This window comes from Nipponia nippon, unplaced genomic scaffold, assembly GCF_047370975.1.
Source record: "Nipponia nippon isolate SJK-2023a ecotype South Korea unplaced genomic scaffold, ASM4737097v1 scaffold_4, whole genome shotgun sequence".
Taxonomy (NCBI): domain Eukaryota; kingdom Metazoa; phylum Chordata; class Aves; order Pelecaniformes; family Threskiornithidae; genus Nipponia; species Nipponia nippon.
This window is the reverse complement of record NW_028262358.1, coordinates 52415156-52428885: the sequence shown is the minus strand read 5'-3', so window position 1 is coordinate 52428885 and position 13730 is coordinate 52415156. Positions and strand designations below refer to the sequence as shown.

The 13730-nt window shown below is 42.3% G+C and overlaps 1 protein-coding gene across 2 annotated transcripts in view; it reads left to right on the top strand.

The window, feature by feature from the left end:
• FNDC1 (fibronectin type III domain containing 1) overlaps nucleotides 1-13529 on the top strand; it is a 74437-nt gene extending 60908 nt beyond the window's left edge. For both annotated transcript variants that reach the window (XM_087774883.1, XM_087774882.1), the window contains exons 16-20: nucleotides 4711-4790; nucleotides 6660-6689; nucleotides 8790-8951; nucleotides 10021-10143; nucleotides 11628-13529. In XM_087774883.1, the coding sequence (XP_087631009.1) occupies nucleotides 4711-4790; nucleotides 6660-6689; nucleotides 8790-8951; nucleotides 10021-10143; nucleotides 11628-11743 (511 nt within the window). In that variant the 3' untranslated portion in view covers nucleotides 11744-13529. The remainder of the gene's footprint in view (nucleotides 1-4710; nucleotides 4791-6659; nucleotides 6690-8789; nucleotides 8952-10020; nucleotides 10144-11627) is intronic.
• The last annotated feature ends 201 nt before the right edge of the window (nucleotides 13530-13730 follow it).

Sequence of the window (13730 nt, the reverse complement as noted above, 5' to 3'; positions counted from 1 at the left end):
CCTTGTCCTGGGCAAGTGGTAGACCTGTGTGGCACATGCCTACCTCACCTCAGCTGTGTAGGAAGCTCCTCTTCCAGCTCTGCTCTAGTGTCTTATTATAATATTTGTTGTAAATATTCATGATGGAGGTAGTGCTAGGCCATTTTTGATGGAGGGAGACACTTTGCGCTAGCCTGTGAACCTGCAGGCAGCTGATTTACATGTTTTTCTTCTGGAGGGATGGTGCAGTTGTAGGAGGAGGGTTTCAGCCCCTGCTGCCCTCTCCACGTGCTCATGAGAGGAAACCTGCCTGTCATAGAATCATAGAATCATTAAGGTTGGAAAAGACCTTTAAGATCATCGAGTCCAACTGTTAACCTATCACTGCCAAGTCCTTCCCGACCGCCTCCCAGCCTCTTTTCCCCCTCATCTACGGATCCTGCTGGGCAGTGGGTCTGTGGGGTGCTGTCATGTCGACTCATCCCCTCCCCTTCCCCGGGTAGCACGTGCTTCTCCCTTCCGGACACCGGGCCAGGCATGCCAGTTCCTCTCCCCTGGGCAGCAGCCACGTGCTCTGCATGTACCCTCTGCGCATCCACCCTGGCTCTCGCCCAGTGCCGACGGAGGTCCGGCAGCAGCCATCCCACCGTCCCGTGGCTGGCACGCAGTCACGGTGCTATGGCTCCCGCCCTGCCACCTGCAGCACGTGCGGACGGTGCCGCTGTGCATCCCACGGCTGGCTGGCATCCCGCCATCTCAGCCTGCCACCCGACGGGGCGCGGGGCCTGGGGGTCCAGGCAGGCACGCCTTCGGAGAGGCTGGAAAAAGGATTTTACAGCTAACTAATTTATTTTAAAAACAGCTGCTTCCCTAATTAGCATGCTGAGTGATTATCTCACTTTGTGGCTGCAAGTGCCAGCTATTTAATTCCAACAGAAGGGAGACACCTTGAATTAAGTCATAAAATCATTTTGTTCCGAGTGACAGGTATGGTGATATGATTAGTCATATAGTCTAAATGAATAAAAATATTACATCCTCATTGCGCCTTTACAGTTTACTATGTCCTTTCTTGACACGTCAGTAGAAGCGGTATATGAAATCTCAAAGGAGGTTTATTCTTAGGAGGAAAAGCTTTTTTCTTGTCTGTATTGAAAATGAACAATGAACAGTATTGCATCTGTTGCAGTTGTGATTCTTCTGTGCCTATTGGTAACAATTCATTGCAATTCTGCCCAAGCAAAGTGTAATCAAAGCACAATCAACTTATATATTACAAATTTTGTTCATGTATTTATGTGATGAAGAACAGTTGAGTTATACTGATTTGAGCTTTCTTGGCAAATTCATCCACTGAAGGATTCTGACTAATGAAAATGTCAGATGCCTGGACCTAGAAAGGCTTTGGCAATTTCTTTTTTATTTGTCATGTCTGAGAAAGAAATATATACCTACTGCATTATTTTATTGACATTCTTAATACAGCAATCATAGCATCGTCTATGTTTAAATCACAGGTCAGCAAGTCATGAGACCTGGCTCTCTTTCTGGCACAGTTACAGGCTTCTTGTGTATATAAAAGCTTAGGAACTAATTTTCCAATGTAGCGAAGAAAAAAACACTCATAACTTGATTGCTGTTTTTTCTGGACAGTCAGGCAAGCAACTTGAACAATCATGTGTCCCAGATGGGCCTCTATGTACATAACAGGACACCTGAATGCACAGTAGCCCTGACTGTGTAGCTAATCAGTTCCTGCATTACGCATTAGATACAAAACTGCGTGGTTTTCCCCACTTAAATAGGTGCATGAGGCTCTTGGGCCGCTCTCTCCTATTTCAGGTGTGGACCATCGCACTTGTGTATCTCATGGGAATGTTTTGAAGCTAGCATTAATACACACGTATTAAGTGCATCAAAAGGGTTGCTCAGAAGGAGCCACTGTGTTGCAAAGGCGGTATCTCATTATACCTCTTGGAGCAGTGGGAAGTCAGGCATCCGTACAGATGTTTTCACTATGCTTTGAAGCATTAGAGAAAAGATGTGGGCTGGAAAACATTTTTCTCCCACTCTTCTGAAGTAGTTACACCAAGCGCTGGGCTAAGTCAGTACAGCTTGGTGCTGTGTTGTGGCCGTTTCGGGAGCCAGTGTGAAGAATTGCTGCCCTGTGTCCCGTCCCTGTGCTTAGCCTTGTGCCGCCGGCCCCTGCCCCGATCCGGGTGGAGAAGGTGCCAGTGGGTGAAGGAGTTGTGGATGGATGCAAGTGTCCCATGAGAGCACTGGCAACTCAGGGGATTAAAGCAGTGCTCAGGCTGTCGTGCTCTGCTCGGGTGGCCAGAAGTAGAGGAGCACATGGGAGGCGCTTTGCCTCCCCTTTCCTCTTTCTCCATCCATGCTAAACACTCTGAAGCTGCGGTCAAGAAATCAAGGTCAATAGTTAAAACCACAGCCAAGTATTTCTGCCAGCAAGAGGATTGTGCTAGGCATGAGTGAAAAGCACAGCCTTGCTAAATTTTGCTATTTAACGTGGTTTCTTTTTGCCACAGTGTGTGTGTCTTTTAAAAGAAAGCCGTGAGTCATTTGTGACCATCATATAGTCATTAATTTACAGGCAGAACTGGCTGCAAAAAGCAGGAGTGGAGCCGGTTTCTGGTGTCAGCTGTGGGACGCAGCAGGGACAGGGGCCACGTCCCCTGTGCAGGGGTGGGAACGTGTCCTGCCGAGAGTCTGACCACGCACGTGCTCCAGGTCTGGCACAGATGGGAGGTAAAGCTTGTGCCATGGATGAAGCCCAGAATATTTCAGTTCCTGTAGCTTCCACGTTGATCTCACCTAGAGGACCTGCCTGTAATTTTTACAGAGTGAACAAGAAGACACCCAGGCATGTGCCCTGGAGATAACCAGCTTGCTTCACGGCAAAACCCAGTGTTCACATGACTGCCACCCTTCTGCTGAAGAAGTGGATGTTATTTGCTCATCTTTTCAGCCTTTTCTTAGAGAGCAGTTTGATTTTGAGGCAAAGCAGTTCACTTTGCATGAAAATCGGCATTCCTTTTAATGAAAAAAGATATTCACCTTTGCCAAAGAGCAACCAGGTCCCCTCTGGTTTATCATTGTGAATAGTTTCGTATGTGCTTAGCTGGTGCTTAGGCCAGAGAGAGTCCTTTCACGAGCAACCTCCAGGCCCTGCTCTGTGGCTAAGTCCTTGAGGAAGAGATACATCTGATGGTACAGGAAAGTGCATACTGTAAAAACTGAGCGGCAGACTGAAAACAGCAAAGTTCCCGCAACAGGATTGTGTTGAATTTTCCTGCTGCCTGGTAGGCTGTAAAGCATGAGCATCTTACGTGGCATTAAGCCACATTATACACTTAGGTTGCAAGGGCTACTGTCATCTCTTGTGGACAGAAGGGAAGACGGGGGAGTGAAGTTTTTAATGTGGATGGTGTCCACGCTTGGTGTGTAAACTGCAGCAGGTGGCAATAGCTTCCAGGGATGTCAGACTGCCTTTGCTATGAACCACGCTGTCTCAGCCCAGCGTGGGCCATGCAAGCGGAGCAGCACTGGCAGGTTTCTGTGCAGGATGGGGGAGAGCTTTGCCACCAAGAGTAGCCTGATGTTTTTAATGGGGCAGGCTCACTTTCACCAGCTGAGGAGCGTCAGGCCTGCCACTCGGATGGGACATTGCCATGGGAGGTAATCCAGTGCTCAGTGGCGACCGTCCCCACCAGTAAGCACTTGCCCTGTTATGTGGGTCATGTATGGAGCTTTTGGAGATGTCTGGTTTTGGATGAGAGGCTACATCAAGATCCAAATGCTACGTGGATATTACAGAGGTCCAGTAATTATTATTTTTTTTAAATTAATTTCTTTACAAGAATGAAATTGAGCAAGCAGGCAAGAAAGGAAAACCTAGACTCAGGCACTTTAAAAATGCTGTGCTGGAAATTTTTAGAGTAATCTTCCATTCTAATTGGTTTCTGCTGGACTGGATATAAAGATAAAAGGGAAAGAAGAAAACAATCATCTGGGGAAAAATGTCAGGGTAGGCATCAACTAAAAATCATTGTATTTGGGAATGAACTAAAAATGTGCTTACATATATTCTTCTCTAAGGGTGAGAATAATTTTGCTTCTATGGAGCAAAGAATGGAGTTCTAGTGGCAAATCATGTGCTTCGAGTTAAGCATGTGATTTAAATACTTTGGGGGAATCAATAAGGCAACATGTGAAGTTTTCTCATGTTACTCAAGTATTGTGATCTTAATGCTACTAGAGTTTTTACAGAAAGGTCAAAAGCTTAGCTTCTGATCTCATATAAATCTGATCCAGTTTTATTTTGCAGTTTACACCACTGCTTTCATAGGAGTTAATCTGGTTTAAAACTGTCCCTGAGATCAGAATTTAATTTCCTTGCAACTTTTTCTTTTAGTCTATTGATATTGGTTGTTTCATATAAAGTGGATATAGTTGTGTGTGGTTTTTGGAAGGGGGATGATATAAATAAATGAACCAAAAATGTGCACGGGAGCAATTGCAAAAAGGAGAAATTTGTCTGTAACAGCCAGCTCATACCCTGGCTCAGTATCCACCTCCATTTAATGCAAAAGACACCTGAACTCAGTGGAATTCTGCTGGTTTGATTCTCACCCTGTTTTAGTATTGTTTAGAATTTAGTCATTGCAGTGGAATCAATGTTTTAATCTTATTTTCCCTCTCTTTTTGTTTCAGATATTATTTTAAAGTCCAAGCAAAGAATCCCTTTGGTTATGGACCTGTTAGCTCTTCAGTCTCATTTATCACAGAATCTGGTATGCTTTGCTTTTTATTTTCATCTCAAAACTGAATTCCTAATAATGGATGTGGCAGGGCAATGACTGAAACCAGCACAGTAATAATGGTGATTATCCTGAACTTGCTGCTTTGAGATTTTTTTTTTTTTGGTTAATTATTTGTTTTCAGTAAAGCTAGGAAAATAATATGCACTCCTAATGCCACTATGAAAATATAAGTGACATTAAAGTGAGCTTCAGGGGAACAGAAAGTTGAATTTAAAATACAAAAGACTACTAATGTTCAACAATACAGAAGCAATGGGAAGTTTAATGTCTTTGATAGATTGACCAAACATTTACTAAATTAGTTTCCTAATGGTGAACAGCTGAACAGATGGAAGTGGTTGTCTCTGGAAGAAATATAGGAAACAATTGTTCCATCAGACGGGCAAAGTTCTCCGTTCTTTTTTTGACAAGGCATGCTGCTCTTTCACAGGGCTAATAGTGCATTCAAGAGCAACACCCCCTTCTAAAAATAGTATGTTAAATGAGCTATTTTTACCCATTTCTTCTTCTTCTTCCATTGAGCCAGAGGCCAATGACTCCACTGAGTAATAAAGGACAAATTTTTCAGTCTTTACTTGAGCGAAAGGTCTATTGTCTCTTGCAAATTTTGCCCTTTTGACAACATGGGGTTTATGCAGTCTCTGCCTTTGCTCATTTGACTTCACCCGGTAGTGCTTGCTTCAGAAGCTTCATTAAGAACCATGGAAGTAAGTCTTCACAGAAGGGAGGCAAAAATGCAAGATAAGTAAATGTTCCTGCATGACATATTCAGGTATTTTTTAAAGGAGCAAGAAGCTGAAGTATAAATCCAAGGTTAATGTTTAACAAATACGGCATGCTGTATCTTGCAGGGAATTTTGCTGATTAGCTGGCTGCCAGTATATGGGCCTGAATGCCTAGTTTCCCTATCCAAAATCAGCTACCTTGTGAGCTTTATTTAACAGGTTAAATCCACCAAATTTAAAGTTTTATTTGCAGCACTGATCTTTCGTTTGTCATGTGGCCAAAGGTGGCTTTCCAGCTGGCACAAGTACAAAAGCAGTTGCTAAATCTAAAGCCAGATGGTATAGTTACAGTGATGGAGTAGGTCAGAAGAGACAGAAATTGTTTGTTCGGAGTGCTCTTCTAGTGCAATTGAAAGATTTGATCTGATGAGCATATTCAATAAAGAATGCCATCATAGGATCAAGCAGCTTATTGAAAATGTTCAATCTTACCCCGGTAACCCACTGAAGAGAACAGAAAACCGTTGTTCTCTTTCATCAAACTGTAAAAACTCCCGGGAATTTTGCACCCTGCACTGCCCAGGGGGCTCCTGCAAAAATGCTGTCACTATGACAAAAAGAGTTAAAATGATAAATTTCACATATTTATGAATACCACTAAACAACTGTACTAAACATGATGGATGTCAGAGACTGAGATTTGCATACAAGAGGTAGGTTACACTTCGCTTTGGAAGGCAGGCCTGCAGGTGTAGCTTACACTATATATTCAGAAGCCTACGGTGGAACCGTCCTCCTGCTCTGAGGACCTTCTGAGAAGAGGAAATCTATTTCAAAGCTGGCTTTGAACGTTGGTACTAGTTTCAGTAGAGTTTTTACGGTATCAGAATAAATATACAATCCTGTGGCAAGTTTCATCAACTGAGAAAAACAGTGGAATAACAAACACTCATTAGCTCTGCAAATTGAGGAGACATGTAAATCCCACCTTTGTAATGTAGCTAAAAGCAGTTACTCTGCAACTGACATTCTCTTGAGTGGCACTGTATGTTTCATATTATAAAACAAGATTTGGAGCAAAATACTAATTTTTTTATTTGTTTCATTCTTTTAGATAATCCCCTCCTCATTGTCAGACCACCTGGTAAGTCTTATTCTGCTGTTTCTTTCATGAAGTGCATAAAACCTGTGCAAAACAGTTACAATATAGGTGTTAGAAGCATATTAACACACAGTTTGAGTTACAGTTTTAAGCAGGAACAGTTAGTAATTCATTGTGCTAGTTCACAAAACCTTTTCTGTCTTACGACCCCTTATTCTGGTCTTTGAAAAGAAATCTTGTAAAGATCATGCCCTTATAAATACTAAAAAATTCAAGGATTTGTTACTGACCAGAATAATATGCCACAAAGCTGTTGAGCTTGCTTTGCATTTCCAAATTTGCAGTAAGCCAGTTCAGCCCCTAATCAGAAGAAGCCATTTCCTGGTGCTGGGACCAACCTTGCTGACATGTACATTGGCAGGGTAACCCCAGGCAGCACGTGCTCTTGGAAGAGATGCAAGAAAAAAGACCTCATCATAGTTATTACGCTCTGTCAGCTTTCCCAAGCAGTTCAAACGATTGGTTCTCGGGGTTTTTGATGACATTGTTCATGAAAACAACGTTCAGTGTCATGTCCAATGCAGAGTCTCCCATCTAGGTCTTATTATGCTTGTTAGTCTGTTTTTTCCATGTCCTCTAAGATGTCTCTGATGATGCACAGATATTGGAGAGCACAAGCACACTATGTCTCTGGCGGTCAGTGCGGGAGGCCTCTGAGAGTGGTGGCCTTCCCGTGTCCCCGGTCACCTTCAGGTTTTTTGCTGTCAGTTATTTTGTGGGTCTGTTCATGGAAAGGAGGTTTTGGAAGGTGATGGCTTTTTCACTTGTAGTTTCTGCTTCGACTGGACAAAGAGAAAATATTTTTGTGTAGCTGCAGTGGTAGAGATAAGATAGACCAAAAAGAGGTGGCAGAGCTCTGGGAACCTGTGGAATTAAGAGACTCTGAACCTCCAGCGCAGCTCTTACAGGACGTGCTAAGTTCATCCTTCAGGATTTTTGGAGGTGGGCAAAAGTGATGGACAAAAGCAGATTATTCACAGCAATAAAACTGCATTCAAGAAACAGACAGTTTATTGCTTTATTCTAAAGAGAAAGCTATGGCCAAAATCCTGCAATCCTTTCACCATGTGACTAATTGCATGAAGTCAGTCCAGTTATGTTTGAGTCCAAACCGGTGGAGTTCTGAGGATTGCTGATCAGTGGCTGTTTCTCACATGTAAGTGTTGGCAGGACTTGGTCCATGTGCCTAGTGAGAGAGAGGAAGAATGACTAACAAAAAAAAATTTCAGTCTCATTTTTAAACCACCTCAAAAGAGCACAGTAAACACAGGTCTTTGTGCTGTAGCTAGAGAGAAAAATACCAATTATCACATTGGAAGCTTTTTGTGTAATTATTATATACATTACTACAACGGCAATTTCAAAAGAAATTATGTTGTTTTGGTTAGTATAAAGCAAACATTTAGGCAAGCCAGTAGGAATATTTAGTCTTTTGCAATACAGTTAAGCAGTCTTCTCTGCAGCAGTGCTCTGGACAGAGTTCCCCAGAAAGGTCTTGCTTGTCTGTTATTGGAACCTCATCTGTTTTGATGAAATGTGGGAAAACAAAACAGAAAAGTACGTTTCTGATTTGATCTTTTTAACCAAATAGCAAGAATAGGCTTTAATTCACATCACAGACTGTTACTGCAGAATTTTTAACATCTGTTTTTTAGCAAAAAGATTAAGTTTTGTACTTAGTGTTAAAATGCAAGTGACTTTATTTAGACAGTGTCACTGTCAGACCTAAGATCAGGCTCTGTTTAGAAAAGAAACTGAATGTCACTAGGTAGAGAGGATGTCTTATGAAAAACAGTGAGACTATTTATTTACTTAAAACTGTGGTTCAGTACATGAAATCAAATTTTTTTATCTTTTTAACAGTTAGTATTGTCCACTGCCTAGAAGGGATTTAATCAAGTCCCTTGCTTTTTAATTTTTTTTTATAATATTTGTTCTTGAAGTAGTATTTCTGGATATAGAAAAGTCATGCATTAATCTGTTGCAGCATCTCTTGTAAAACATATTGTCAGATGTTAACCTCAGCAAAACTCTGACTGAAATGCTGAAGTCTGTCCTTAATGTTGATTTTTTTTCTCCAAGGCGGTGAGCCTATCTGGATCCCATTCACTTTTAAATACGACCCCACCTATTCAGACTGCAGCGGCAAGCAGTACGTGAAACGAACTTGGTACCGCAAGTTTGTAGGAGTGGTTCTTTGCAACTCCTTAAGGTACAAGATTTACCTCAGTGATGACCTGAAAGGTAGGCACCAAGCTTAATTTCCTGATATATGATGACTTGTCATCTCCATCTTCTCAATTCCTTCACCTTGTCTGTGAAAGAATTGTGTGATGGTTGTCTGGGCATCCTTCTCTCAAGAAGCCAATGTATGATATGATAGCCAAACTGCCCTGCTTTAGCGTTACGCTCACGCCCTGGCATTAGCTTTCAAGCAGAGCTCTTTAGGCATCGGACAGGAGGAAGTTTCCCTTGAAAAGCCTGTGTGGTTTTGTATCCTGAGAAAGCAATGTGCTTTGTACTGTGAAAACAAAGTTCTGCTCCCCACACGTCTCCCTGGGATGTCCCACGCTTGCTCCATAGGCGGGTGAGCCCCAGCTGCATGCAGTCAGACAGACCAATAAACTCTAGAGAGCCCCAGGGCAGATCGAAGTGGGGAATGGTGGAGGAAAGACTGGTATTACAGTGACTGGGTGAGCAGTACCCCTAAGGGTTAACTCTTACATGGGTGTATTTGCTGAGAAATAATGAAGAAAACTTTCCATATTGTTGATCTGGGGTATTGAGATTATGTCAGTGGCTTTTCAGATCATGCTGATGTGTTATTTTTATTGCAATGCATTCATATAGTTTAAAGGCAGTGTTTGAATATGCGATAAGAAACAATCACGGCAGCAGGACCCACCTCATCTGCTAGAGAGAGAGCTCCACAGTTTTTAGTTTGCATTTGAGACTGCAGTCGAACTGATGGTATTGACAAATGGAGTGTTTTTTACTTTCTCATGAGGTATTGAAATGACTGGTTTGGTTGAAATTCCCTCCATCTGTTACCTGTGGTACAGTGTCCATGAACTTGCAAAATGGAGAATATTCCTTACTGAGCTATAACCCATTTCTCTTTTCCGTAATTTCTCCTTCCGTACTGCGAAGGTAGCGTTTTCCCTCTTTTCAGCCACTGTTTGTTCATTGGTATTACTGTGTTTGTCACTGTAGTACTTCTCCTGCTTTCTTCCACATCTGTTTTCCTGGTGGTAAAGAGAATCCCAAACAAAAATAACTCTGAGTCAAATAACCTGTCTGTATCACCCTTCAGACACCTTCTACAGCATCGGGGATAGCTGGGGAAGGGGCGAGGACCACTGCCAGTTTGTGGATTCACACCTGGACGGAAGAACAGGACCTCAGTCATACGTTGAAGCCCTGCCCACCATCCGAGGTACAGCAGTGTGGGAGTGGGGTGCTGGCCAGGTGCCTCTCATCCCATCTGTAGCTTTAAGGGGTAGGGAGCGGGGCACAGAGCGGGGCCCTTTGTCTGTGGCTGCTGGCAGCTCTCTGAGGAGTCCTGCTGATGCAGCCGGTGATGAGATAGATGGTCTTGTACTCAGGCCTAGCTGAACAGGTTATGAAAGTCCCAGAAGGACATGTAGGTGTTGAGAGAGAGAGAGAGAGGGACAGAAAGAAAGAGAGGGTCATACGATGCAAATAATTTACAGGAACAAAACACAAAACAGAAAGAAAAAAATTATATAAGTCTATGAAACCATTCTCCCAATTATAAGACATGCCTCATTGAACAGAGGTGCAAACTTTTCCACATGCCACAAAAGACCAGCTGCATCTTTGCAAATATGGCTTTGGCAAATGATTTTTGACCAGTTCTTTCAATGCAAACCACATAGGAGTATGTCTAGTGACTTAAGGTCAGACTGCAGGACTTTTATTCTGGCCTGGTAGGTATCTCCCTCTGAGTGAAAATTCTCAACTTGAAGGAGTTCCTCTGAGTAAACTGCTCAGCTCACATAGCCAAGAGGGTGATGGCTTGCTCTGTGAAACGAACCCAGTCATGAAAGTCAGCCAATCTTTTCAATAAGTCAATTGATTTAAATTATTCAGTTGGCTTTAATGGTTTCCATATTAAGTTGTTTGTTGATATTCTTTTCATGGTGGCGTTACCAGGAAGAAACTGAAATAGTCACCAATATTTATATATCACTGGGAAGTACTGCATTTCTCAGTTCAAAAGAGGGATGATTAATCCAGATGTGTATTACTAGGTTTAGGAGACAGAGATAGGGAGCATACAGAAATTATATTATTGGCACAAGACATGAGTGTTTCAGATGTTCCAGTGCACAAGCTATGCGGAGAAGAATGCTGCACCTCTCTTAATGCTTTAAGCAGTCACATTCTTTCTGCAGATGAAGAAAAAGGGGGAGAAAGAGCTTAACTCCATATTTACTGCATGAAATGATACCTTTTTGTTTTGGGAAAAGCTGATATTTGTTGATAGTCTCTTGAGCCCTATGAGATAATACAACTTTATGGTATTTTTTGCCCCAGAGTCCTTTGTATATTTAAACTGACTTGCAAACTTCATAAACACAGCTGACATATAGCCACCTTTTGGAGTGAAATGCAGAAGCGCTTTGGCAGACCGCAGCATTACACAATAGTTCAAGAGATTTTGAACAGTAAAAACCAATCGAAACTACAAGAAATATAAAGGACCAGAGCTAAATCATTCAAGAAAGACCTCGGCCAAACACCAGGGCTAGCAAATACCCTTTTGACAAAACTCCCTACCAGACAGCTTCTAAGTTTCCATTTGGGCTGTAGGATCGACTCTTGCTGCGTCTGTTACTTTTATTAAATTACTATGTCTTTGTTTTGAAATGCAAACGGGCATTTTTCTCCCGACAGGGTATTACCGCCAGTACCGCCAGGAGCCTGTATCATTTGGACGCATTGGACACACAACACCCTACTACTATGTGGGCTGGTATGAGTGTGGCGTGCCCATCCCAGGGAAATGGTAGCAGTCTGCTTTCCTGTCTTAGGCAGACCATGCTTTTCAAATGATTTCTACCAGAGGACTGTGAGCAATTGATTTGGAAAAGAAAAAAAAAATAGAAGTGAGGCAAACCAGTGAAGACCAGCTGCTCAAGAAACCCCTGTGAAGCCAAATATGGTCCCCACTTTACCAGCCTAAATCTGTGGTGCTGCTTGATTTCTGCTTGGAAGCAGGGACAGCATATAAGTGTGGTGTCTTACCTTCCTCCTCCGGGTCTTTAAGGCACGGAGAGGCGGTTGCAATGTGTGCGACCTGTGAAAACTAGAACTGTATTAGCCATGAAAATTTGGAAGTTTCTTATATCTTGCAGGAATGACCTAAGCATGCTGTGCTTGCTTAATGGGATGCTAAACTGTCCTTTGCTGCCCGCCGGGGCTCCCCTATGCAATCATGCCAGGTAACCAGCCACCCACCAAAGGCAATACACTCTCCTGAAGACTTACCCTGTGTGTTTGCCCGCTGCTGGACTAATCACCAGGTCACAGTGTAAATTCACTTTGAGATATATATATATATCTATATCTATATAAATACAGTACTGTACATCTGCAGAAGTACTGCTTAGAGATGCTGAGTTTTTCTTGTTCACTAGATAAATATGTTTGGAACTTTTATGTAAAAGGTGCTGTTAATTCTTTGAGATATTGCTATGCACAATATATTAACCCAGGAAAGAGCTGTATTCTTCTTGTGAGTACTGTTGATCTAACATTTGAATTATTGATCAAGAACCTGTGTCCCACTTCCTTGGCAGCCTTTGGACTGGACGTTCAATGGAATCTACCCCTCTATCCATGTTAGAGTGGCACTGTATAGTCCAGGAAAATCACATATTCAGCAGTTTATCAGCATGAGTTAAACTTTCTCCTTTACTATCTAAAAGTTTTAGTGCGGCTTTTCTTCAATCCATTCTCATCTTACTTGGTATGTTATTTATTCCTTGTCAGTGTCTTTCACTTCACTGTGCAGAGGCATGGGATGAGTAACTTGCAAATTAGAAATGGCTTTTAACTTATATGCCCTCCATAAAGAAGCCCAAGCCACCACTACAAGAGTCAACTAGCAGGAAACATCCCCCCCCCCCCCGCCGCCAATTGCAGGGAGGATGGACCAGATGACCTTTAAAGGTCCCTTCCATCCCATAGCATTCTATGATTCTATGAAACTCCTTTGACTTTGATCCGTCCTGGGGACAAATTGGGATACAGTTCATTTAAAACACTACCGAAATCTCTTCCGTTCAGATCAGAAAGCAAAAGCTGACATGGATGAAAGGTATAATGATGATTTTTTTAGCAGGCATTTGGAAGCTTGCAATAATGTAGGATTTTATTAGTCCTTCTGGGCAATCTTAACATTAATGGTTTACTCAGTAGCTTTCATGGTCTTATCATTTCACGGTAACATCTCAACAGCCTTTGCTCATGTTAATAAGACTCCACTGTTCTGACAGCCTGGGAGAGTAGCAGCATACCTGGGGGACGGATCCAGCCTCTGGTCCGTCTCTCACTCTCATTCTAGCTTACATGTAGTGTAGGTCTAACACCTTTTCAGTGCTTCCTGTAGTTATTGTAAATTGTATGGGGATGGAAAAAAGGAACTAAAGTGATTAAAAGAGCATTTTATTTTTCATGGTGATTTGGGTTTTAACATTTTAATTGTTCTCACATACTTTTGCTTCAGTACAGTGCCAAATATATGATCTTGAAGTATAACTTTTTTCCCTAATAAACCTATGATACATGGTTCCATTTCTATTTCATCCTTTCTGGTCATCTGTGTCAAGTAATCTGACAAAGTGACAAATTATTAGCTTTCAAAAAGTCTTCCCTGGGAGAGGAGTAGGTGTCAACTTTTTCTAAGGGACTGGAAACATGTGAGTGTGGTGTTCCCTTACGAAGGTGGTTAGCAGCTAGCATGGAGTTACCAAGGGCAAATCATGCCTGACCAGC